We start from the raw sequence: 24,352 nt of genomic DNA, 5'->3' as shown, positions 1-24,352 counted from the left end.
AAACCTAACACCACCTCTTGATCCTATTTTTTAAAGACTATATAGAATTCCATTTTCTTTATCTATCATAATTTATTTAACTATTCCCTATAGATGACAGTTAGGTTGCTTGCAAATTTCATCACAAACAATGTTCAAAGAATACCCTTGTGTGTATGTATGTATCTTTAGGCATTCATATTACTATTTCCATAGGACAGATTCTTAGACATGAAATTACTAGGTCACAGAGCACTCCTATTTCTCTGCCTGTCTTCTTAACAATAAATTTTTCACAACCCTGGGAGACAAGCCAAAGAAGCTATACAGAAAGCTAAGAAAAACTTCTACAGAAGTTTGGTGAAGGATTTCACCAAATCGTGTGGTGAAGGATTTTGAACTGAAAACTAAAAAAAGATGTCTTACATCACCTGCCACTCCTACAAGAACACTTTGGTCAAAGAACAGACGTCCATGAAGGCTTATGGTTGACTATGAGTTGCAATACAACCATATATAACTCAATACCTAATTTTCCAGTGTTAGATATAGATCAAGTTGATGGTATTTGAGATGGATATTAACGGATCATTATCACCATCAGTACTGTAGCTGTTTATATCTATAGCCTACCTCTTTCCCCCATACTTGCCCAGTGGCTTACACTCTTTAATGTATAATATCTGGGGAATATAGTGTGTCTCAGTTTTCTGACTAGCTCTCCCCCAATAATTTTGCCCACATCCTGCTCTACCCATTTGTTCACATGAGAATACCATGTTATTACCAATAACTGAATCCTTCCATAATCTCAATTCCAAGCATCTCACTCTCAAATTAACATCTCCTATTTTTGAAGCTCATTCCCTCTGGAAACTCAATCTTTTGATCCACCTGGGGCCTATAATCCAATGGTCCTACTACCTTTGCACTCTCCTCACCCTCAGGCAGTCCTTACTTCCTCCTTGGCCAGTTTAATTGCAAAATTATAACCACTTCCTTGCCTACTTCCCCAATTTCATTGCCCATCTCTGGTTTCATTATTCTTTCCTGGCAAAACTCTAACCCTGAACACAACAAATTCTCTGCCTACTCTGTGCCTATACCTATGTAGCTGAATGAATGTAGCAGGTGAAAAACACAATCTTGTTGACTGATGTGTTTAAATTTGTGACCACCAACTTCAAGTGAACTCTTAGTCTTCTTAGCATTCTACAACTTTTCCCTAATCTATTTACTATCCTCTCTTTCTAAGCTAACTATTTATACCTTCTCTTGTCTACCTAAACCTATCATATTTCCTCCCATTATCCCTCCCAGCTGACAACCATGCTTCAGACTTCACTTAAGCAATCAAAAAAGAATGTCCACAAGCTCCTACCCCGAAATTTATTCACATAATTGTATCTACGCCCATATACTCTATTGTGATGGTTAATTTTACTGTGTCAATTTGAATGGGCCACAGGGTGCCCAAATATTTAAACATTATTCTGGGCATTTCTGTGAGGGTGTTTCGGGATGAGACTAACATTTGAATCAGCAGACTGAGTAAAGCAGACTGCCCTCCCCAATGTGGGTGGGCTTCATCCAATCTGTTGACGGCCTGACTATAACAAAAAGGCTGAGTGAGGGGGAATTCACTCTTTCTGTCTGCCTTTAAGCTAGGACATTAGTCTCCTGCCTTCAGACTCACACTTGGACTGAAACAAATAGTGTCTGCTCTCCTGGTTCTCAGGCCAGACTTAGAGTGGAACTATACCACTGGCTCTCCCAGGTCTCCAGCTTGCCATCTCTATACTAGATAGACAGATAGATAGATAGATAGATATTACATATATAGACAGGTATAGGTTTAGATATAAAAATTGGGAATTGGCCCATGCTATTATGGAGGTATGAAGGTAGGTAGATAGGTAGATAGATAGATATCCCCCATGACTTATCTGTGCTCCTAAATCCAGCCCCTCCTTGTGTGAACTAGATTCCATACCCTCTCATCTAGTCAAGGGCATTTTTCACCTCTCTTCTGCATCATCAATTTCTCCCTCTCTACTAGTCTACCAGAAAAGTCCCAAAGTCCCATCAGTATATAAGCATATGCAATTTCTCCCATCATTAAAAAAAATCAAACAAATTTGACTTCGCTAACTGCTCCATTCTTCTCCCCTAAAAACTACTCAAAAGACTCATCTATACTAGCATCTCCATTTCCATTCCTTCCATTATCTCTTCCCAGCGTTTAAAAGACACTCCACCCTTGGGCTTCCCTGGTGGCGCAGTGGTTGAGAGTCCGCCTGCCGATGCAGGGGACACGGGTTCGTGCCCCGATCCGGAAAGATCCCACATGCCACGGAGCGGCTGGGCCCGTGAGCCATGGCCGCTGAGCCTGCGCGTCTGGAGCCTGTGCTCCGCAAGGGGAGAGGCCACAACAGTGAGAGGCCCGCGTACCGGGGAGGGGGCGGGGGGGGAAGAAAGAAGAAAAGACACTCCACCCCACCAAAAGGGCTCACTCGTTTCAAGGTTACCAATGACCTTCATGCTGCCAAATCTTACAGTCAGTGCTCATCTGGCTCAACACACCAGCAGCATATGACCCAATTAATCACACTCACCTTCTTGAAACACCTTATTAGGCTTCTGTGACAACTTTTGATTCTCCATCTACATCAGTCAGCATTCCTTCTCAGTACCCTTTGCCCATCCCTCCTTACCTCCCCAATCTCCAAACATAACAGAAGATTCAGGTCACAGACCTGGTTGTTCTCTTCTCCATCTACATTCACTCCCTTGGAGATCACATCCAGCCTGATGACTTTAAAATTAACTACAGCACACTGGTGACTTCCAAATTTATATAAACAGCCTAGAGCACTCCTCTGAACTTCAAACTTGTATACCCAATTATTTACTAGATACTTGAATGTCTAACGCACATATTGTACTCAATAGGTATAAAATTTCCCCGAACTGCTCCTTCCATAAATTACAATTTTCAGTAGGTACACCTCCATCCTTCTGATTGCTCATGCCAAAAACCTTAGAATCATCCTTGACTCCTCTCCTCCTTTCACACCTCACATCCAATCTATCAGCAAATACTGTTAGTTTTACCTTCAAAATAAAGCTGAAATCCTACCTCCTATCACCACCGCCACAGCTAAAACCTTGGTTCAAGCCACATTATCTCTTATCTGCTTGCCTCCATAGTCTAGTCTCAAAACAGTAGTCAGAGTGATTCTGTTAAAAGAAACGTCAATTTAAAGGATTATATACCATAACCAAGTGAGATTTATCCCAGGAATGCAAAGGTGGCTCAATATAAGAAAATCAATGTAATATGTCACTTTAATAGAATGAAGGAAAAACACCACATGATCATTTCAACTGACACAGGCATCTGATAAAAATCAAATATTCCTTCATGATATAAAAACTCAAAAAACTAGGGACAGAAGAGAATTTCCTCAACACAATAAAGGGGTTTATGAGAAACCCACAGTTAACATCATACTCAGTGGTGAAAGACTGAAAACTTTCCCCCTAAGATCAAGAGCAAGACAGATACTCACTTCCACCAATGCTATTCAACATAGTATTGAAAGTTCTAGCCAGAGAAATTAGATATAAACAAGAAATAAAAGGCATTCAAATTGGAAAGGAAGAGTAAGACTACCTCTACTCACAGATGACATGATCCTGTATATTAAAAAAAAAAAAACCCAAAGAATCCACAAGAAACTACTAGATTTTTGGGGGGGGGTGCTGTGTTGGGTATTTGTTGCTGTGTACAGGCTTTCTCTAGTTGTAGCGAGCGGGGGCTACCCTCCGTTGTGGTGCGCGGGCTTCTCATTGCAGTGACTTCTCTTGCTGCAGATCACAGGCTCTAGGCGTGTGGGCTTCAGTAGTTGTGGCACATGGGCTCAGTAGTTGTGGCGTGCAAGCTCTAGAGCACAGGCTCAGTAGTTGTGGTGCACAGGCTTAGTTGCTACGCGGCATGTGGGATCTTCCCGGACCAGGGCTCGAACCCGTGTCCCCTGCATTGGCAGGTGGATTCTTAACCACTGCGCCACCAGGGAAGTCCCACCAATTCCAAGAAACCTACTAGATTTAATAAGCAAATCCAGCAAAGTTGCAAGGTACATGATCAACACACAAAAATAAGCTGCGTTTCTAGACAACAGCAACAAACAATCTGAAAGGAAATTAAGAAAGCAATCCCATTTACAATGGCATCTAAAAGAATAAAATAAAATATCTAGGAGGTGAAAAACTTGTACACCAAAACCTACAAAACACTGCTGCCAATTAAAGAAGATATTACATTCATAAAGAAGACAAGTTCGTCACTTGTCTCCATAACATGAGCCTGTACTCCACAACAAGAGAAGCCACCACAATGAGAAGCCCATGCACTGCAACAAAGAGTAGCCCCCACTCGCCGCAACTAGAGAAAGCCTGCGCGCAGCAGTGAAGACCCAACACAGCCAAAAATTAATTAATTAATTAATTTTTAAAAAAGAAGACAAGTTTCATTGCAACAAATGGAACACCTATGTTCATGAATAGAAATACTTAATATTGTTAAGATGTCACACTACCCAAAGCTACCTACAGATTCAACACAATCTCTACCAAAATTCCAAAAGCTTTTTTTCAGAAATGGAAAAACCAATCCTCAGATTCATATGGAATTGGGAGTTCCCTGGCGGTCCAGTGGTTAGGACTTGGCACTTTCACTGCCGTGGCCTGGGTTCAATCCTTGGCCAGGGATCTAAGATCCCACAAGCCACCTGGTGCTGCAAAAAAAAAAAAAAAAAAAAAAAATCATATGGAATTGCAAGGGGCCCTGGATAGCCAAAACAGTCTTCAAAAAGAACAAAGTTGGAGACTCGGACTCCCCAGTTTCAAAACGTACTACAAAGCTATGATAAGGGTTTAGTAAGAATACACAAAAATCTCCTACAACTCAACAACAAAAAGACAAACAACTCAATTTAACAACACACAAAGGACTAGAATAGACATTTCTCCAAACAAGATATACCGATGGCCAATAAGCATGTGAAAAGATGTTCAACGTCTTTAGTCATTAAGGAAATGCAAATCAAAACCACAACAAGATACCACATCACATCACCACCTAAGATGGCTATAATAGAAAGAAAAAGGAAAGCAGAAAGATGAGAAGAAAGGAAAACAAAAGAGAAAAGGAACAGAAAAAAAGAAAAGACAAAAGAAAAGAAAAAGGAACAGAAAATAACAAGTTTTTGAGAGGATTTGGAGAAATTGGAACCCTTATAACATTGCTGGTTGAATGTAAAATGGTTCCACCACCGTGAAAAACAGTTCTGCAGTTCCTCAAAAAGCTAAACATAGGGACTTCCCTGGTGACGCAGTGGTTAAGAATCCGCCTGCCAATGCAGGGGACATGGGTTTGAGCCCTGGTCCAGTGCGGAGCAACTGAGCCCGTGCGCCACAACTACTGAGCCCGTGCGCCACAACTACTGAGCCTGCGTGCCTAGAGCCCGTGCTCTGCAACAAGAGAAGCCACCACAGTGAGCAGCCTGCGCACCACAACGAAGAGTAGCCCCCGCTCCCCGCCACTGGAGAAAGCCTGTGCGCAGCAATGAAGACCCAACGCAGCCACAAATAAATAAAATAAATTTTAAAAATTAAAAAAAAAAAAAGAACTAAACACAGAATTATCATATGATCCAGCAAGTCCACTCTAGGTACAGACCAAAAAAGAATTGGAGAAAGGGACTCAAGCAGATCCTTGTAAGCCAATGTTCAGTGCACCATTATTCACAATAACCAAAAGGGGGAAAAAACCCAACTGTCTGTCAAAAGATGAATGGATACACAAAATATAGTATATACACACAACGGAACAGTATTCAGCTATAAAAGGAAATTAAGTGCTAATACATGGTACGACATGGATGAACCTTGAGAGCATTATGCTGAGTGAAATAAGTCCGATGCAAAAGGACCAATATTATGATTCCACTTGTATATACTACCTAGAATAAGCAAATTCATAGAGAGTATACCAGAGGTTACCAGGGGCTGGGCAGAGGGAGCAATGGGGAGTTATTGCTTAATTAACCAGTTACAGAGTTTGCCTGGCGTGATGCAGAAGTTTTAGAAATAATGGTGATGGTTGTGTAACAGTGAGTGTAATTAATGTCACTGAATCGTACACTTAAAAAATAGATAAATTAGCAAACTTTGTTATACACATTTTACAATTTTTTTTTAAAGATCATTCAGATCATGGTGTTTCCCTGACAAACCTCTCCAGTAGCTTCCCACCTCCCTCAGAATGAAAACCCAAATTTTCAAAATTGCCTACAAGGTCCTACACAATCTGTCTGACTTTATCTTCTACAATTCTCTATCTCACCCTGCTCTAACTTACTGGCCTCCTAGGCTGCTCTGCGGACACACCATGCAGGCTCCCTCAGAGCCTTTGCACTTTCCTTTCCCTCAGATAGCCACAGGACTAGCTCTCTCACTTCCTTCAGGTCTTTACTCAAAAATTATCTTCTCAGCCAGGCCTTCCCTGACCACCTACTGTAAAACTGCAGCTCCCTACCCCCACTGACACTCTGCACCTTCTGATATACCAGGCTTTTGACTCATTGCCTATCTCTCTCCAAAATGCAACAAAGAGTAGCCCCCACTCGCCGCAACTAGAGAAAGCCTGCGCGCAGCAGTGAAGACCCAACACAGCCAAAAATTAATTAATTAATTAATTTTTAAAAAAGAAGACAAGTTTCATTGCAACAAATGGAACACCTATGTTCATGAATAGAAATACTTAATATTGTTAAGATGTCACACTACCCAAAGCTACCTACAGATTCAACACAATCTCTACCAAAATTCCAAAAGCTTTTTTTCAGAAATGGAAAAACCAATCCTCAGATTCATATGGAATTGGGAGTTCCCTGGCGGTCCAGTGGTTAGGACTTGGCACTTTCACTGCCGTGGCCTGGGTTCAATCCTTGGCCAGGGATCTAAGATCCCACAAGCCACCTGGTGCTGCAAAAAAAAAAAAAAAAAAAAAAAAAATCATATGGAATTGCAAGGGGCCCTGGATAGCCAAAACAGTCTTCAAAAAGAACAAAGTTGGAGACTCGGACTCCCCAGTTTCAAAACGTACTACAAAGCTATGATAAGGGTTTAGTAAGAATACACAAAAATCTCCTACAACTCAACAACAAAAAGACAAACAACTCAATTTAACAACACACAAAGGACTAGAATAGACATTTCTCCAAACAAGATATACCGATGGCCAATAAGCATGTGAAAAGATGTTCAACGTCTTTAGTCATTAAGGAAATGCAAATCAAAACCACAACAAGATACCACATCACATCACCACCTAAGATGGCTATAATAGAAAGAAAAAGGAAAGCAGAAAGATGAGAAGAAAGGAAAACAAAAGAGAAAAGGAACAGAAAAAAAGAAAAGACAAAAGAAAAGAAAAAGGAACAGAAAATAACAAGTTTTTGAGAGGATTTGGAGAAATTGGAACCCTTATAACATTGCTGGTTGAATGTAAAATGGTTCCACCACCGTGAAAAACAGTTCTGCAGTTCCTCAAAAAGCTAAACATAGGGACTTCCCTGGTGACGCAGTGGTTAAGAATCCGCCTGCCAATGCAGGGGACATGGGTTTGAGCCCTGGTCCAGTGCGAAGCAACTGAGCCCGTGCGCCACAACTACTGAGCCCGTGCGCCACAACTACTGAGCCTGCGTGCCTAGAGCCCGTGCTCTGCAACAAGAGAAGCCACCACAGTGAGCAGCCTGCGCACCACAACGAAGAGTAGCCCCCGCTCCCCGCCACTGGAGAAAGCCTGTGCGCAGCAATGAAGACCCAACGCAGCCACAAATAAATAAAATAAATTTTAAAAATTAAAAAAAAAAAAGAACTAAACACAGAATTATCATATGATCCAGCAAGTCCACTCTAGGTACAGACCAAAAAAGAATTGGAGAAAGGGACTCAAGCAGATCCTTGTAAGCCAATGTTCAGTGCACCATTATTCACAATAACCAAAAGGGGGAAAAAACCCAACTGTCTGTCAAAAGATGAATGGATACACAAAATATAGTATATACACACAACGGAACAGTATTCAGCTATAAAAGGAAATTAAGTGCTAATACATGGTACGACATGGATGAACCTTGAGAGCATTATGCTGAGTGAAATAAGTCCGATGCAAAAGGACCAATATTATGATTCCACTTGTATATACTACCTAGAATAAGCAAATTCATAGAGAGTATACCAGAGGTTACCAGGAGCTGGGCAGAGGGAGCAATGGGGAGTTATTGCTTAATTAACCAGTTACAGAGTTTGCCTGGCGTGATGCAGAAGTTTTAGAAATAATGGTGATGGTTGTGTAACAGTGAGTGTAATTAATGTCACTGAATCGTACACTTAAAAAATAGATAAATTAGCAAACTTTGTTATACACATTTTACAATTTTTTTTTAAAGATCATTCAGATCATGGTGTTTCCCTGACAAACCTCTCCAGTAGCTTCCCACCTCCCTCAGAATGAAAACCCAAATTTTCAAAATTGCCTACAAGGTCCTACACAATCTGTCTGACTTTATCTTCTACAATTCTCTATCTCACCCTGCTCTAACTTACTGGCCTCCTAGGCTGCTCTGCGGACACACCATGCAGGCTCCCTCAGAGCCTTTGCACTTTCCTTTCCCTCAGATAGCCACAGGACTAGCTCTCTCACTTCCTTCAGGTCTTTACTCAAAAATTATCTTCTCAGCCAGGCCTTCCCTGACCACCTACTGTAAAACTGCAGCTCCCTACCCCCACTGACACTCTTCACCTTCTGATGTACCAGGCTTTTGACTCATTGCCTATCTCTCTCCAAAATGCAAACTCCAAAAACGAGCGATTTGTGTTTGTTTTGTTCATTGATGGTATCCCCAGTACCTAGAGCAGCGCTCAATAAATATCTGTTGAATTAACAAAGGGAGACCACTGTTCAATGGCATGAAAATCTAAATGCCCTACCCACACCGACCTTCAGCTCCCTAAAAGTTAACGCACCGAACTATACAAAATCCTTAGTACTCTGACTTAAAGACCACTAAAGTAACATCCTAAGGATTCTAATATCCTCTTCCATAGGGAGAACTTTTACATACTCAAACATATCCAGAAAACAACTCAAATTAAACCAGAGAAAACAAAACAAACCATTAAGGATTCAATGCTTTGAACTCAAAAAATCCAACATAACTTGTTACACTACACAAAATGGGCTGGGTGCCTGGGAGGTGGAAAGGGAGAAGGAAGATGTCCGTCTCTAAGGAATATCCCACACACAGCCCAGAGGCCTGCTCTGCCGGACTGAGCACCGCCAGTGTCGGAGAAGGCTAGAATGATACCTCAAGGGTCTGGAGGTGGAAGCAGGGTTGGGGAGGACACGTTACCGTGAGAAGAGTCAGTTCAATGGGACTTCTCCTTCAGCTGGACGACTTGTGCAGCGTCCCAACGGCATTGCCTGGAACCCAGTCACTCATGCTGGACACCAATTCAATCGACCTTATTCCCGCGGGTCAGAGTCCACGCCGGAGCGTCACGGCGCACACAGCATACGTCACTTCTAGGACACGGACCTTCCCACCCCTCCCTCCGGGGTCCGTCGGCCCCCAGTCCACCACTCCCAGAGCGCCGCGCTGCAGCCCCTCCCACCCTAGCCCGGCGGGCTACGCGAAACGCATGCGCGGAGGACTCCCGCCGCCGCTGAGCACTCAGGGAAGTGTAGTCTCCTTGTGGGTGCCCGTGGGCCGCCAGAGTCCTACGTCCCGGCGGAACCTGGAGAAGTCAGAACACTCTCGCCACCCGGGTTCTTATCCCCACCTTCACACCTGTCCGGTCACCTCACGCTCACGGTCCGATCCCACGCGCTGGGCTTCCGTCAGGGCGGGCCCCAGGGGAGAGCGGATACCCGGTCTTCCCTTCAGCGGGCTGTGCTGGAGGAGGCGGGGCCCACTGCCCGCCTCCCACCGCCCCCCTCCCCGCCCCCCTCCCCGCCCCCCTGTCTCCCGCGGGCCGCGGGCCGGTGCCCGAACAGAGGCGGCGGCCCCCGCAGCAGCCGCAGGAGGGGCGGCGGCGGTGGGCGCCGCAGGCGATGCCCCTGCCCGGCTGCTCCGGCGTGGGGCAGTGCGAGCGGCGGCGGGGGAGCAGGCAGGGGGCGGCGGCTGCGGCGGCTGCAACAGAGGGGCCGAGAGCTGGAGGCGGCGGCGGCGGCGGCGGCGGCCTCGAAGGGCATCGGCGGAGGCGGTGATGGCACCAGTGGTGATGTGAGTGTGTGCTGGCTGGGGCCCCGGGGGCTGTCCAGCCCGAGGCGGGCGGCCCGGCGGCGAGCGGGAGCGGGAGGCCAGGGGCGGCGCAGGGATGCTGTGTGCCCGGTGCGGAGCCGGGAGACGCCGCCCGCCGCCCGCCGCCCGCCGCCCGCCGCCGCCGCCGCCGCCGCCGCCGCCGTGGACCGTCCTGGCGCTGCGGCGGCCGGCGCTGCGCAAAGAGCGGCCAGGTGTGGGGTTCCCGGGCAGAGGCTGGGGCAGCGCAGGCCGAGGGGCGTCTGCGATTGTTCTCAACACTCCTCCCCCACCCCACCCCGTGTGTCTGTTTGTCACTTGCAGCTGAAGATGGAAAGAGCCAGGCGAAGGGGAGGCGGCGGCGGCGGCGGCGGCCGTGGCCGCGGCGGCAAGAATGTAGGGGGCTCTGGCCTCAGCAAGAGTAGACTCTATCCCCAGGCCCAGCACTCCCACTACCCCCACTACGCGGCTTCAGCCACCCCTAACCAGGCTGGGGGCGCAGCCGAAATCCAGGAGCTGGCCTCCAAAAGGGTGGACATCCAGAAAAAGAGGTTTTACCTAGATGTGAAGCAAAGCTCCCGGGGCCGGTTCCTAAAGATAGCCGAAGTCTGGATAGGGAGAGGCCGGCAAGACAATATCAGAAAGAGTAAACTGACCCTCTCCCTGTCTGTGGCCGCGGAGCTAAAGGACTGTCTAGGGGACTTCATCGAGCACTATGCCCACCTGGGCCTGAAAGGCCACCGACAAGAGCATGGTCACGGCAAAGAGCAAAGCTCCAGGAGGAGACAGAAGCACGCAGCACCCTCCCCACCAGTCTCTGTGGGGTCCGAAGAGCACCCTCACAGTGTCCTCAAAACAGACTACATAGAGAGGGACAATAGGAAATACTATCTAGACCTAAAGGAAAATCAACGGGGTCGCTTCCTAAGGATAAGACAAACCATGATCCGGGGAACTGGCATGATAGGTTATTTTGGCCACACTTTGGGCCAAGAGCAGACTATCGTCCTCCCAGCACAAGGGATGATTGAGTTTCGGGACGCCTTGGTTCAGCTCATTGAAGACTATGGCGAAGGGGACATAGAAGAACGCAGAGGTGGAGACGATGACCCAGTCGAACTCCCAGAGGGGACTTCTTTCAGAGTGGACAATAAAAGGTTCTACTTTGATGTGGGCTCTAATAAATATGGAATTTTCCTGAAGGTAAGTGAGGTGAGGCCACCTTACCGTAATACTATTACTGTTCCATTCAAAGCTTGGACAAGGTTTGGGGAGAATTTTATCAAGTACGAAGAAGAGATGAGGAAAATTTTCAACAGCCATAAAGAAAAGAGGATGGATGGCAGAAGGGCCAGTGGTGAAGAGCAAGAATGCCTCGACTAGAATGAAATTGAACTCCATCAGGCAAAAGTTAAAATCATAAATTGGCTAAAAGTACTGATCCATAATCATTTGAAGAAATTTTTCCTCTTTTTTTGGCCCTTTGTTATGAGTAATACCTCTAGTAGTTATACTTCAAGGAGTCTGATTCTCATGTTATGTTATCCATAAAACACTATAATTCTTATGGGAATTTCAGCCTTCCCAGAGCTAAATAGTTTAGCTGCTTCAGCTGCTCCAGACTATTGAAGTATGCAAATCAGCACAGTGTGACATTCTGACCTTCTAGATACCATAACTAAGATTAACATTGCACTATGACATAAGCCTAAAAAAAGATACATATACCTAATATGTAAGTGTGAATTTCTATTTAACAAGTTCCCCAAAAAAAGTATTCCATTCCTACTTCATTAAAAGCTGCTAGGATTACCTGTAGGACAGTTACCACAGAAACAGAAACTGACTTCTATTATAAATATATTTATTTACAAAAGTATGAGTAGAAATATATTAAATGTCCATTGGATAACTGAATATTAAACAGTACCATTAAAGAATCGAATCTTAGAGTTACTATAGTATTCTATAATTTCAAATTTTGTGGTGACCCTACAGTTTATACTTGCCATATCAATGCCATGAGAGAGTTTTAATTGGTTATTCTAAGCTAGTTATAATCCCATCTTCACCTCTGATTATTGTACCATATATTATTATTGACTTTCCAAAGTTTCAGGAATTACTTTTATGTCACTGTTGCGTGGGAGGCTTTGCTATGGAAATCTTGATATTTTAGCTTTTCATGCTAATTTGAAGGTTGTGAGAGGTTCTTTCCCAAAATACATCATGGACTCAAGGTGTTATATTTTATGCTGCTGCTTTAGCACTGTTTCAGAAGGGTTGGTGCACCAGTTACCTGATATAAAAATAATCTGTAGTAATATATTTTAGTAGCACTTTTGCAGTTGCTGCCCTGAAGTCCATTTCAACACTTACAGTATAAACCTGACTTTTAAAGGTGTTTTAATTCCAGGAAAAAAAAAAGTTTTTTTCTAAAAAGCATTTAGAATAAATATACAATTTCAGCCTGGAAAAATATAATTTGAAGATTGGTTATAAACATATTTGAAAGAATAATTCAGGCATTTTTCCAAGGTGCTCTTTATGATACTTTACACAAGGTTTACTTTACACAAGACTCACCCACTTACTGGTATTAAAAATTACTTTCCAGGAAGTGCCACAGCAATTTTTCAACACCCAAGCAATTTTTTAAACAAGTGGATATAATGTATATGTGTACCAACCCACCCTGTATTAACTGACTGAAATTTTATCTGTTGAGCTGCATTTTATCTGAATGAAATTACTGTCTTTTATCTTGGCTTTATTCACCTCCCACACAATGAGTCCATATAATCATGTTTAGAAGCCAGACACTGATTTCAGCCCCCAAATATAGCTCTCATTGATGAGAGCTGGCTGCATGGATTGAGTTCAGAATGTAGCTCTTCTTTTATATGCTATAAGTAATTCACAATTATTTTAACAGTTGATTTCCCTCCAGAGGTTTGTCCCCAAATACACTTAAGTAAGGTCACTAAGAAAACTTTATGATATGAATTAAGAAAATTAATTTCACAGATTTACGTTACTTAAGAACAAGCAATCAGTAACCTAGACATACATACTGGTGTTGGCTTACTGATTGTATTTCCAGTTTCCTCAAAGTATAAAGGAATCTCCCCAGTTCATTATAATTGTGGGCCATCTGGATCACTGTGGACCAGCTGAAGGTTAGAAGATGGTGTTAGGACTAGAGTTAATAGCTCATGGCGGGTGTTGAGACTCTAAAAGTAGCAAGGATCTTTAAACAGTCCTCACTGTAAAATAACTATTCTAGGCTTGATAAAAAGTAGTTTTGGGGTATGTGAAGGAGTGGTGTACACTTGAATTACTGTACTACTGATTGCTTTGCTGCCCATCATAGTGCCTATTAATAATAATCAACCTGTCAGATTTTGGCAAACTGGAGCTGTGAATATTCCAGTATTTGAGTGTTCCTATCACTATTGCTGTGACTGTATACTCTCTTAAAACCTTCCCTTCCAAAATATTTATATCTGTTAAATCTAAATAATTTCCTTCTTGGTTTTTAGTCTGGTAAGGTTTGAGTGTGTGTGTGTGTGTGTGTATATATATATACATATATATATGTATATATACACACACACACACACACATCTATGTGTGTGTATATATGTGTTATATATATACATACACATGATACAATGTCAGACTTAAATATCTTTAACTCATTGTATATAAATATTAGTTTAATTTTGCATTAATAATTTAAGTGAAAAATTGGTTAGGCAGCCAAATTTTCTACATTGTATGTATACTTCAGAGTTTTTACCATCTCAAAGCTACAAACTGGATAGATGCATATGTACCGGCAGTTGAATATACTTTAGAATCATTAAGCCTTCTGCCAGTCCTTTTGTTTCATTTTCTTCAAAGTTAATATTCACCGAAAAATGAAATGATGCTATGATTTTTTTTGATACTTAAAATTTCCAGTCATTCATTAGCCATAATCAAATAAGATCCAATCCAAAACTCTGGTATTAGGACATGTACTGAGATGTATCTTATAAAATACGCTACTATTCTTATCTGTGCAATATACATTTTATTTATTGTCATTTGTAACATAAATGGAGCTGCAAGTGTACATGGTACTCTTCAAAATAATAGGATCCCTGCCTTGAAGACATAAAACTCTTAAGGCAACTGGATGTTAGAATTCAAAAAGTGAGCATTAAAAGTTAGTAACCAAAATTACTAGTTCACTATATAATTCTAAAACACTGATGATGTTTGCACATAATAATTCAAGCATAATGTGGTACAGACTCAAAACTGTAATAATATAAGCTGATAGTATGAAATTTGGAAACGGGTCCCTCATAATCGTTGGCAGTGTGCTCCTACCAATTGAAAGCAGCACTAATCTGTTGCTTATATGCAAAAGGTGCAATGTATTATAAAAGTATTAAACTTCTGCCACATTTTATAATTTTCCTCGTTAAAGCCCCAAACTGCCATGTCCCTTAAACTTGAGTCAAACACAAGCTTATTTGCACTAAAGAGCATGGCCAAAAAATAAATGACAGGGTGGAAAAGCTAACTGGAACCTCTTGAAATAATTGGTTCTAATGGGAGAATTTCACATTTGTCTATTTGAAAGCTATATGGTCCAGGCAGACAATCTGTCAGTTCACTAATTTAATAATGCACTTTACCTTTTGTATATAAAAGATGTACATTTATGCCACTTGACTGGTGGGATGTGTTTCAATAACTATGTAGTTAGAATCTGTAGGGTGAGCTCTTGCATGCATATGTTTGTGTTGGAACTGCCGTAGTAACAAGTTTCCATTAAATCAGTGTAATGGAGAAGGGTAGAAAATGTTTCTGCAGCAAATCCCAATACATTTAACAAAGAATTTTAAAGTAGAGTTCATATTTGTATTCTTCAGGACTAGAATCAATAAAAAACTATTTCTAGCCCAGGTTAGTATTACAGTTGAGATTATATCTAATTGAGATTCCCCATAATACCCTGAAAATGAATTTTGGGAATTTGTGCAGACAAAAAAATTTTTAACAATTCTGTTTCATTGTTGATGTGTGTTTAAATTAGTAATGAAAAGACAGTACATGATACTATATTAGAATTAAAAGTATGATTGGCTGATATGGCATCGTTAAGAAAACACCCAGACTAAAGAAAGTTCAAATTAAGGAAATGCAAAGAGCCTAAGAACAATTGCTAAAATAAATATGATATTATTTCAAAACTTGCAGAAGAACTAACTTTCACCAACCAAAAAGGGTATTAGGGGCCTTAGTGTATCCTTCCATCCTGAAAACTTCCTAAGATATACATTTGAAAACTAGATAATTGTTGCTTAATAATAGGTTGTATGTACTTTACTAACAACACTGTGTACTAACAATTCATCAAGAGTATACTATATTTACTGCATTCATTTTATATTTGTGGATAAGAATACATTATATATAGTGAACCTATCTTAATATAATCTTGTATTTATATTGTAATTTTGCAAATATTTTCAGTAAAATAAACATTTATCTGAGCTGCACAATTTGAAGAGGATGAAATTGGAATACACCCTCAGACGCTCAGTTTTAATAAGCAGCTACCATTGAAAGTTGATGTATGTACTATCTTTCCTTTAGAATTTGTTTTATGGTTTATTTTAATACTTAAGTAAATAGGACTTAATTGCAAATTTGAAATAGTGTCCTGGAAATAATTTTTTCATAAGTGTGAGATTTTCTTTTTTCCTGCTTATTTCCAAATGTCTTTCACTGGAACTATTTGTAAAATCTTATTCCAAGCTTTATGTAAGAGCTTTGCTTAGTCATCACATAGTTTGAAGTTTCTCTTTTACCAAAACACCAAACATCTTTGGCAGGATAAAATCTAAAGTAAACCACAAAGAATTTAAAGTTGATTCTATGCCAACAGAATAATGCAGGTATAATATTTATCACTGCCAAATAAGATTCTTAAAATCTTTCTGGAGTTTCCTTAAAGATTTCTTGAATTTCATAGAGAAATATTGGCTTGTGGCTAGCCCATTAGAGGAAGAGAGTAGGGATGTTGGTATGCTGTTGAGACAATCTGTAGTCCACAATACTGTAGCAGTGAGGTACAGGGAAAATGTGTTTTTCCCAATTTCACGTCTTGTGAAAATTGAGTTTTGGGGTTTTTTTTGGGTTTTTTTTTTGCGATACGCGGGCCTCTCACTGTGTGGCCTCTCCCGTTGCGGAGCACAGGCTCCGGACGCGCAGGCTCAGCGGCCATGGCTCACGGGCCCAGCCACTCCGCGGCATGTGGGATCTTCCCAGACCGGGGCACGAACCCGTGTCCCCTGCATCGGCAGGCGGACTCTCAACCACTGCGCCACCAGGGAAGCCCACAAATTGAGTTTTTAGATCACAGTTACTCTGTCATACCCAAATTTATGTAGAAAAACAGTTTATGTGCTAGTATATTTTCTTGTATAATGTTAAAAAATTAATCTTTTTTTTCCTTAATTTGACATGATTTTTTTAAGTAATTTAAATTTATTTAGTCAATATTTTTGAATAAGGAAAACATGCATATAGTACAAAATTTAAATGGGCCAGATGGGTAGACACTGAAATGTAGCAACCAGTGTTACCAATTTCTTGGGTCTCCTTCTAGAGTTACTTTGCATATACAAACATATGTATTATATATACAGATATTCTTCTTAAACATACAGTTGGAAACATATCGTATACACTCTCCTGTACCCAGTAGTATCAATTTTAGATCTGTCATTATAAGTGAATTTTTTCCCCTTTTACCTAGATACCATACTTGATCTAGTTACCATAGATCAATTAAATGCATAGATAGTTAAATTTAATTTGAACTATTTATGACACCAAGGGAACCTCAAGGAAATTTCAAATGATTCCCATTGGAATTTACTCAAAATGCAAATATATGTATATATCAATTTTTAAATGTATAAATATTCAGTTTCCCGTCCCTATTTGAAACCACTTTGCCCTCCTAGCTCCCCCTCTTCCTTCCCTCAAAAAAGTATTGGTCTTTTTCCTGAGGTAATGCAGTTCAGGATGTTAAGTGATTTACCCAAAGTTTATTTTAGATTAACTGTGTCCTCTAATGAAAAACACCCATGTTTAAAAGCTTTAATAAATTATCACTGTTAGTCAGTTTTTACTATTTCTGTTACTATTATTTTTATCCAAAGACCTTGCCATTGTAAGAGTAAATCAGCACTAGAACCATAGCAAAAGGTTATGATCCTGCTGAAATCTTTTGATTTATTAACATGAGTGTTTATCATGAGAAAAAGTATAGTTATTAATGAATAATTCATTTAGCATTTAGTCAAATCCAAGACTAAGCAAAGGGATAATGCTACTTCTGATTATTTAAAGCATTGATTCCCTATTGAGGGACCCAGAGTCCGTGAGATTTCCTTGGGACCAAAAGGTACCAAGATGATTTGGGAAAAGATTAAAAACGTAAGGGCTATGAGGTTACAAGTACAACTAAACCATCTCTATTTTCCGCTGTAAGACTATAAAATAGCAAATATAATTGTTTGAAAATGAAATTAGCATAATTACTATTACTGAAAATATAAACAAAGTTGCTTTAATAGTTCCCCAACCCCTCCCCCTCAAAAGTCACAGTTCTCTTTTTATTCACATCAAGGAGGCACTTTAAGGTCACTTTTCTAATAACCACCAAGAAAAAATTATCTGAAAAATTAAAGGTCCCATACTTGAACCCTGAAGGATCCTATAAAGTTATGAATTAAAGCAACCAATTAAGAGTATGTGGGTTGAGAAAGAATTTCTCAAAGAGTATGTGGGTTGGTGTGTGTAAACTCTATGAAAATGTTAAAAGGTTTAAAAATTAAAGCATTGGTTTCAACTTTAGAATAATACCTTCATAAGTGATGGAATGATTTTCTGTTTGTAACATGGAAAAAGTGTTGTTAGAAAACAAGATTCTCTTAAACATTTATTTTTAAAGCATAAAAGAGTTTGCTTCTTTTATTTTAGTGATGAATAACTCATTATCCTTTGCAGAATCTGTAACATTGGTAAAGATCACCAGATATTTACTTGTTGAAGCTTAAAATGGTTTATAGGTATTGTTCCTTATTTAAAGAGAGGGATCAAAAGGAAGGTAATTCACCTTCGGGAAGAGTTTTGCTTAAATGTAGGCTAAAAAATATTAATAATTTTCCATCCTTAATCAAGGAGTTTCCCATCTTGGCGCTTTCTGGTAAATTGTTTTCCGAACTTTACCTTCTTTGGAATATCTCTTGTGAGAAATTGCATAGTCTTACTGAGGCCAGTGGCATCTACCAATAAATAAAAGCTTATTGGTAATGAATTAGTGCTGCTACGGTGAGGTTAGTTTGTAATGTGAATATGAAGAAAATACTCATTTAAGTGGAATATACAGTTCCTCCTTTAGTGTTGACTTTTTTCTAAGATTGAATAGGCATTGTCCTTTCATTTTACCCCTTTATACTTAGTTTCTGTGTTATTCTATTCCAAGTATTCATTGTTCCCAGGAAATATTAGGAGTAAAGAAAAGAGAAAGTAATCCCTAAGAAAAGTGTTCATAGTATTTAAAAACTAGAGTCGCTCAAAGTGTAAAATTGGAGGGAAAGTGCTTTTGTTGGTTTTAGTCTTTATCAGAATAACGGTATAAATCTGATTACTTTATTTGATCTGATTAGAGGCCAAATGTCTTTATCTGAGACGCCTGTATTTGGAAATATTCAGTATTTTATTTTTCTTAGAACAAATGATTCTGTAGGATAATACTCTTCTTCAGGATTTTATTTATGATTTGTTGTGGATTTGATGAAGTTGTTGCCTAGAGGCGGCAAATATAAAAGAAGAAATAGAGAAGAGAAAGGTGGTGGCTGATTATTTTGCTTGCTTATAACAAAAGAAATCAATCTAATAGAAATGAGATAAATAAGTCATTCTCAAAACTAAATCCCTGTTTATTTAACCATTAAAAGAGCCTCTGAGAAAGAATAATAAGACCTAATTCTGCCAGTGTATGGCCTGACCCTGAGCAAATCATTTCACTTTTGTTGGGTGGTTTCCTTATATGAAACAAGAACAAGATTGTGCAAAAAGCTAGGGTTTCCTCCTACTCTAAACTTCTTAAATTCTGTATTAACAGAATGTGAAAGAAAAAATAGAAGAATAATACCCGGATTAGAAAGTATGAGTAAGAGATTCTCTCTTTATATTAAAAACAACTATAATAATGCAGCAACCTGTGATGACGCCCAAAAGAACATGCAGAAGTGTCAGTTTCATAACACATATGTATCTCTCTAGCCACACAATAAAATTTTGTTCCTAGTCCTAAGACCAAATTGTTATATACTTACTATATAACTATCCTATGCTTTAATTTTTTTTTACTTTTTTTTTTTTTTTTTTTTTTTTTGCGGTACGCGAGCATCTCACTGTTGTGGCCTCTCTCGCGTCCCCTGCATCAGCAGGCGGACTCTCAACCACTGTGCCACCAGGGAAGCCCTATGCTTTAATTTTTTTAAGAAATATTTTTATTATCTATATGAAGTGTCATTTTTTCGAAGTAGCATCACTTGTTTTATACATACTGTAATCATTTTCTATATTGCACGTGACAAAAGAATTTTTAAAGTTAACATCACTTTCTGAAATGCCATTGTTCCTGAAATAACCATAAATTACACTGCTAAACAATACACTGCAACTGTCATTGCATTGGTCCCCGAGAATCAGGTCCTTCCTTTGACCCCAATTTCCTTGGTCGTATTGAAGATCCTATGTTACAAATCACGACATTTAACAAATGTTAAATGTCAAGAACGCTGAACTTCGAACAATATAGTTTTGCTATAGAGGACCCTACTAGGGTATGCAAAGATAAAACATAATGAGTTTGTTTATTTGTTTGTTTTTAGCCTTGAGAAACTATAGAGGTTGATGATTAGAGGGGAGGAAAAGCATCACACGGGTTTTTGTCTCAGAGGCACTTATTTAGGCATCCCAGTCCTCCAGTCATTGGTGCCACCACCACTGTCAACAGGGGACTTTAAAAGAGTGACACCTTTCTCCCTAAACCTGTCTTTTGGATGCCTATTTCTTTATCAAAGACAGTGTTTACGGGCAAGGAAAGCATATTTTGAAGTGCATGTATACGTGTGTGTTTTGTCAATTTCAAAAATAATAATAATATCTGTGCACATAAAATTTGATTGCAGAAACGTTTAATAAAACAGTCTTTAGCCTGGTGGTGGTTCACACTAGCCATCTGATCAACAAATTCTGTAGAGTGAATTGGCTGTTGTAGAAGTTTTTTTCCTCTCTTCTCTTTCTCCTCAAATAGCAGATCGATTTTATGTTCTTCATTGCTTCTTCTTCAGTGTAGTTTGAAATCTAAGTGGGATGGGAGGGAATAATTTAGTTTGGCAGTTCTTTACCCTGGCCATTTTGTAGAAATTTTCCTCAGTTTCCCATTTCAAACACTCCAAGCAACCTTACCAAAAGAACACACCTAAGTGACAAAATTACCCAGCAAATAAAACAACAGAATCATGAGATAATGACTTAGGAATACAAGACACCTAGTGTGTACACACCTAGTGTGTATCACACCTAGTGTGATAACTTTACTTATCATTTGCTAATTTACTTCAGAAACTGTATTTTATTTCTAGGTCCTTCAGACTAGCAGTGTGATTTATACCAATGATTGTCAGTCTAGAAATTTCAATAGGGTAAAAGAGTCTGAAGGTTCAGTTGAGTTATTATGGGATTTTATCTATCACTGTTGAGTAAATTCCCCCAAAAGGGTAAACCATGCTATCATCAGGGGTAAAAATAGAATTCTAAAACTCCATCACTCATGAATAACCTCCATCCCTGTTTTTTCCTCCCTTCTGTACACTGTACCCTGTTGAAAGTGGTTGAGAACACTAATTTCTCCCACTACTACTGTAGCCCCACTCCATCCTATTTATTTGTTCAGATGACTATTGAAACACTATAAAGAAAGATTAAAGCTGATCTTTGAAAATTTATAAATTGCCCTATGAACTACACTTTGGACTCTTAAGAAAGGGCTCCTGCTTCACTTTACTTAACTAATTTCAACACTCTTAACTGTACTTCTGTATAACAGTTTAAGATGAGTAGAAAACATTTCGCTTGGGATGATATGGCCTAAAAGGGCAGTTACTCCTACTTTTCAGTACATAGTAGGTCTTCAGAAAATATTTTGACTAGCATGATTGACAGGTCATTTCAGAAATGAATTTAGCCTCTAGGAAAATTGCACCATGACCATTTTTAAATAGAAGGTGGTAACAAAAGTAAGAGTCAATCAAGATTTATCAGTACTAATAACTATTACTTATTGAATACCTACCATGTTCTAGGCTTTGTTGGACCCCTTATATCTACTATTTCTAATCTTTGTATTATCCCCATTTTAATATACTTTTCCAGAGGTTCAGAAATTGGTTCAGTGTTTCAGAATATAATATATTTGAATCCTTACTGACACCAAGCCAAAGATTGTGCTCAGTTAGACCAGACTGCCTCTAAGACTTACTCTGAAATTTAACTCCCAACTAATAAAGCACAGGCTACCCCAGCCACCACTGTAAATAAATCTGCCTCTGATTACTGGGATGTATGGTGCTAATAAACCCAACTTATTTGATTTTTAGTATAGCTTACAGATTGAACCTCTAATCCCAACCATTTCAAGTAAGTGTGAATAATTTTTTTTTTCTTTTTTTTTTTGCGGTACGTGGGCCTCTCACTGTTGTGGCCTCTCCCGTTGTGGAGCACAGGCTCTGGACGCACAGGCTCAGTGGCCATGGCTCACGGGCCCAGCCGCTCCGCGCGGCATGTGGGATCTTCCCGGACCTGGGCACGAACCCGTGTCCCCTGCATCGGCAGGCGGACTCTCAACCACTGCGCCACCAGGGAAGCTCCAAGTGTGAATAATTTTTTAAAGGAATCAGATGATGAGAATATAGATGATTATCCCAATTCTACCCTAAGGGCATAGAAGAGACAAATTACTGTTCACAGTGGGTCTACAAGTTAATTTTTCATGAAGTGAAGTCAACTGGTTATGTTAAAAAAAACCTTATCAATATTGGTGAGAGTTTTACTGGGTGATTTTTTTTTTTTGCAACTTTTTCTGCCATCCTACTCCTTCCGCGTTATTCCATTCATTTTCATATTTTAATTACCACGTTTCCTCTTTTTTTTTTTCCTTACCTCCAGAGGGATAAATTGTGATGACTGCCCTGTTTACAGATCCACATTTTTCTCCATTACTCTAGGGCTGTGGATTTCAAACTTTAGGGGAATTAAGAATCAGTTAGAGGGTTTGTTAAACCAGATTGCTGGCCCCTAACCCCAGAGTTTCTGTTCCTTAGTTATGGGGAGTGAAGCGAGGATCAAGAATTTTTGTTTCTGATACATTCCCAGGTGACCCCATGCTGCTGATCTGGGGACCACACTTTAAGAACCAATACTCTAGGCTGAGGTGATTTTTTACCTTAGCTACAAAAGATAGTAAAGCAGAAACTTGGGTCAAAACAACTGTAGCATCTTGGTAGGAAAAAGATTCAGTGCTACTCATCCTGCTTTGAGAAATTTGCAAATCTTAAAACAAGCAACTTTTTTTTATAAATTGACTAGAGGTTAGGTAAAGAATTATTATCCTCTCTTTTTTACCCTTTCATTACATTTAATAACTCTTATTAGTTCCCTCTGATATTTTTACAGCTATCTTGAGATAATTCTGATAGGGATTAACAATTATGAATCCTTATATGAAAAGTTTAGCTTTCAAATTTATGGAGACTGAAGCATATTTTTAATTTATTAAATAACTGTGTACAAGCCTTACTAAAGGAAAGTGAATAATTTCTATACTCAAGAATTGTTAATACAAGTTTTAGTGAATATTAAGTATTAGGACTTGAAGGGACCTTGTAATTAGTTTAGCCCCTTAAATTTACGTTTTGTGACATACTCCGTGTAGCTCAAATGATTCATAATTACTAAAATAGGCTAAGTAAACAGAAAATAAAGGTTAAAGCTTAAAATGCTGCTTGGCTCTTAAGATATATGTGGATAGAAATACATAAATTTCTTTTAAAAGCATGTAATATTTTCACTGTCTTCCTGTGTCCTATCTATATGCATAGGATAGAGGAATTATATATATACTATGGTATATTTATGGTACTTTTTTCAAATTAACAATTGGACCCATTGATTTAAATTTAGAGATACTTCACCTACTCATTGAGAATATTATTTGAAAACATAACTAACATATTTAAGAATAATTTATGTTTGCCAACCTGAAGAGATTCTATAATTAATGTGTTGATCATAATTAACAAAATGATATTTTATATATAAATCTGTATAATTAATATATATGACTATACATAGCCACTTAACAACTATCATTTTAGTGGATCACATCCTATCATAAACACAAAATTAATTCACATATAGACACTTGGCAGTTCTGCAAGTTCATTAACTTCTATTTCCAGCTTCAGTGATTAGTGCTCCAAAAACAATAAATGAATTCCTAATTTTGAAAAAGATTCACTGCTGACGTAACAGAGATACTCACCAACTCAAAAGGATCATTACAGGTGGTGTAACTTTTTTTTAATATTCTCTATCCTGTTTGTATTATAATAACAATTAAAATTTTAGGTTTAAAATATTTGCCTTAGAATTATAATCTGAGTAGGCTTCAGACAGAATAGAGATTTATAGAAGATTTCACCTCAATATGAGGACAAACTTCAAGAAGTAGTGTTACTCCCACCCTTGTTATTGGAATTATTTAAGGCAGAAACTAGACATACACTTAATGTAGGATGTATAAAGGGACTTAATAAATGAGAAAAAAAATTGGATTGTTATTACTTTGAAAATTCTTT

General features: G+C 39.4%; 2 protein-coding genes across 3 annotated transcripts in view; one reads left to right on the top strand and one right to left on the bottom strand.

The window, feature by feature from the left end:
- WRN (WRN RecQ like helicase) overlaps positions 1-9,617 on the bottom strand; it is a 148,380-nt gene extending 138,763 nt beyond the window's left edge. The window contains exon 1 of the mRNA XM_019921475.3: positions 9,462-9,617. The gene's annotated coding sequence lies outside the window, so the exon portion shown is untranslated. The remainder of the gene's footprint in view (positions 1-9,461) is intronic.
- Positions 9,618-9,860: 243 nt separating this feature from the next.
- Positions 9,861-24,352, top strand: part of PURG (purine rich element binding protein G) — a 34,707-nt gene continuing 20,215 nt past the window's right edge. The window contains exons 1-2 of one of the 2 annotated variants that reach the window (XM_033848841.2): positions 9,861-10,334; positions 10,674-23,169. In XM_033848841.2, coding sequence (XP_033704732.1) covers positions 10,680-11,732 — 1,053 coding nt within the window. In that variant the 5' untranslated portion in view covers positions 9,861-10,334; positions 10,674-10,679 and the 3' untranslated portion in view covers positions 11,733-23,169. Of the gene's footprint in view, positions 10,335-10,673; positions 23,170-24,352 lie in introns of those variants that run through there. The other variant, XM_019921630.3, reaches the window with a different exon arrangement.

Source organism: Tursiops truncatus, chromosome 21 (assembly GCF_011762595.2).
Source record: "Tursiops truncatus isolate mTurTru1 chromosome 21, mTurTru1.mat.Y, whole genome shotgun sequence".
Classification (NCBI taxonomy): Eukaryota; Metazoa; Chordata; class Mammalia; order Artiodactyla; family Delphinidae; genus Tursiops; species Tursiops truncatus.
This window is presented reverse-complemented; position numbering and strand designations above follow the sequence as displayed.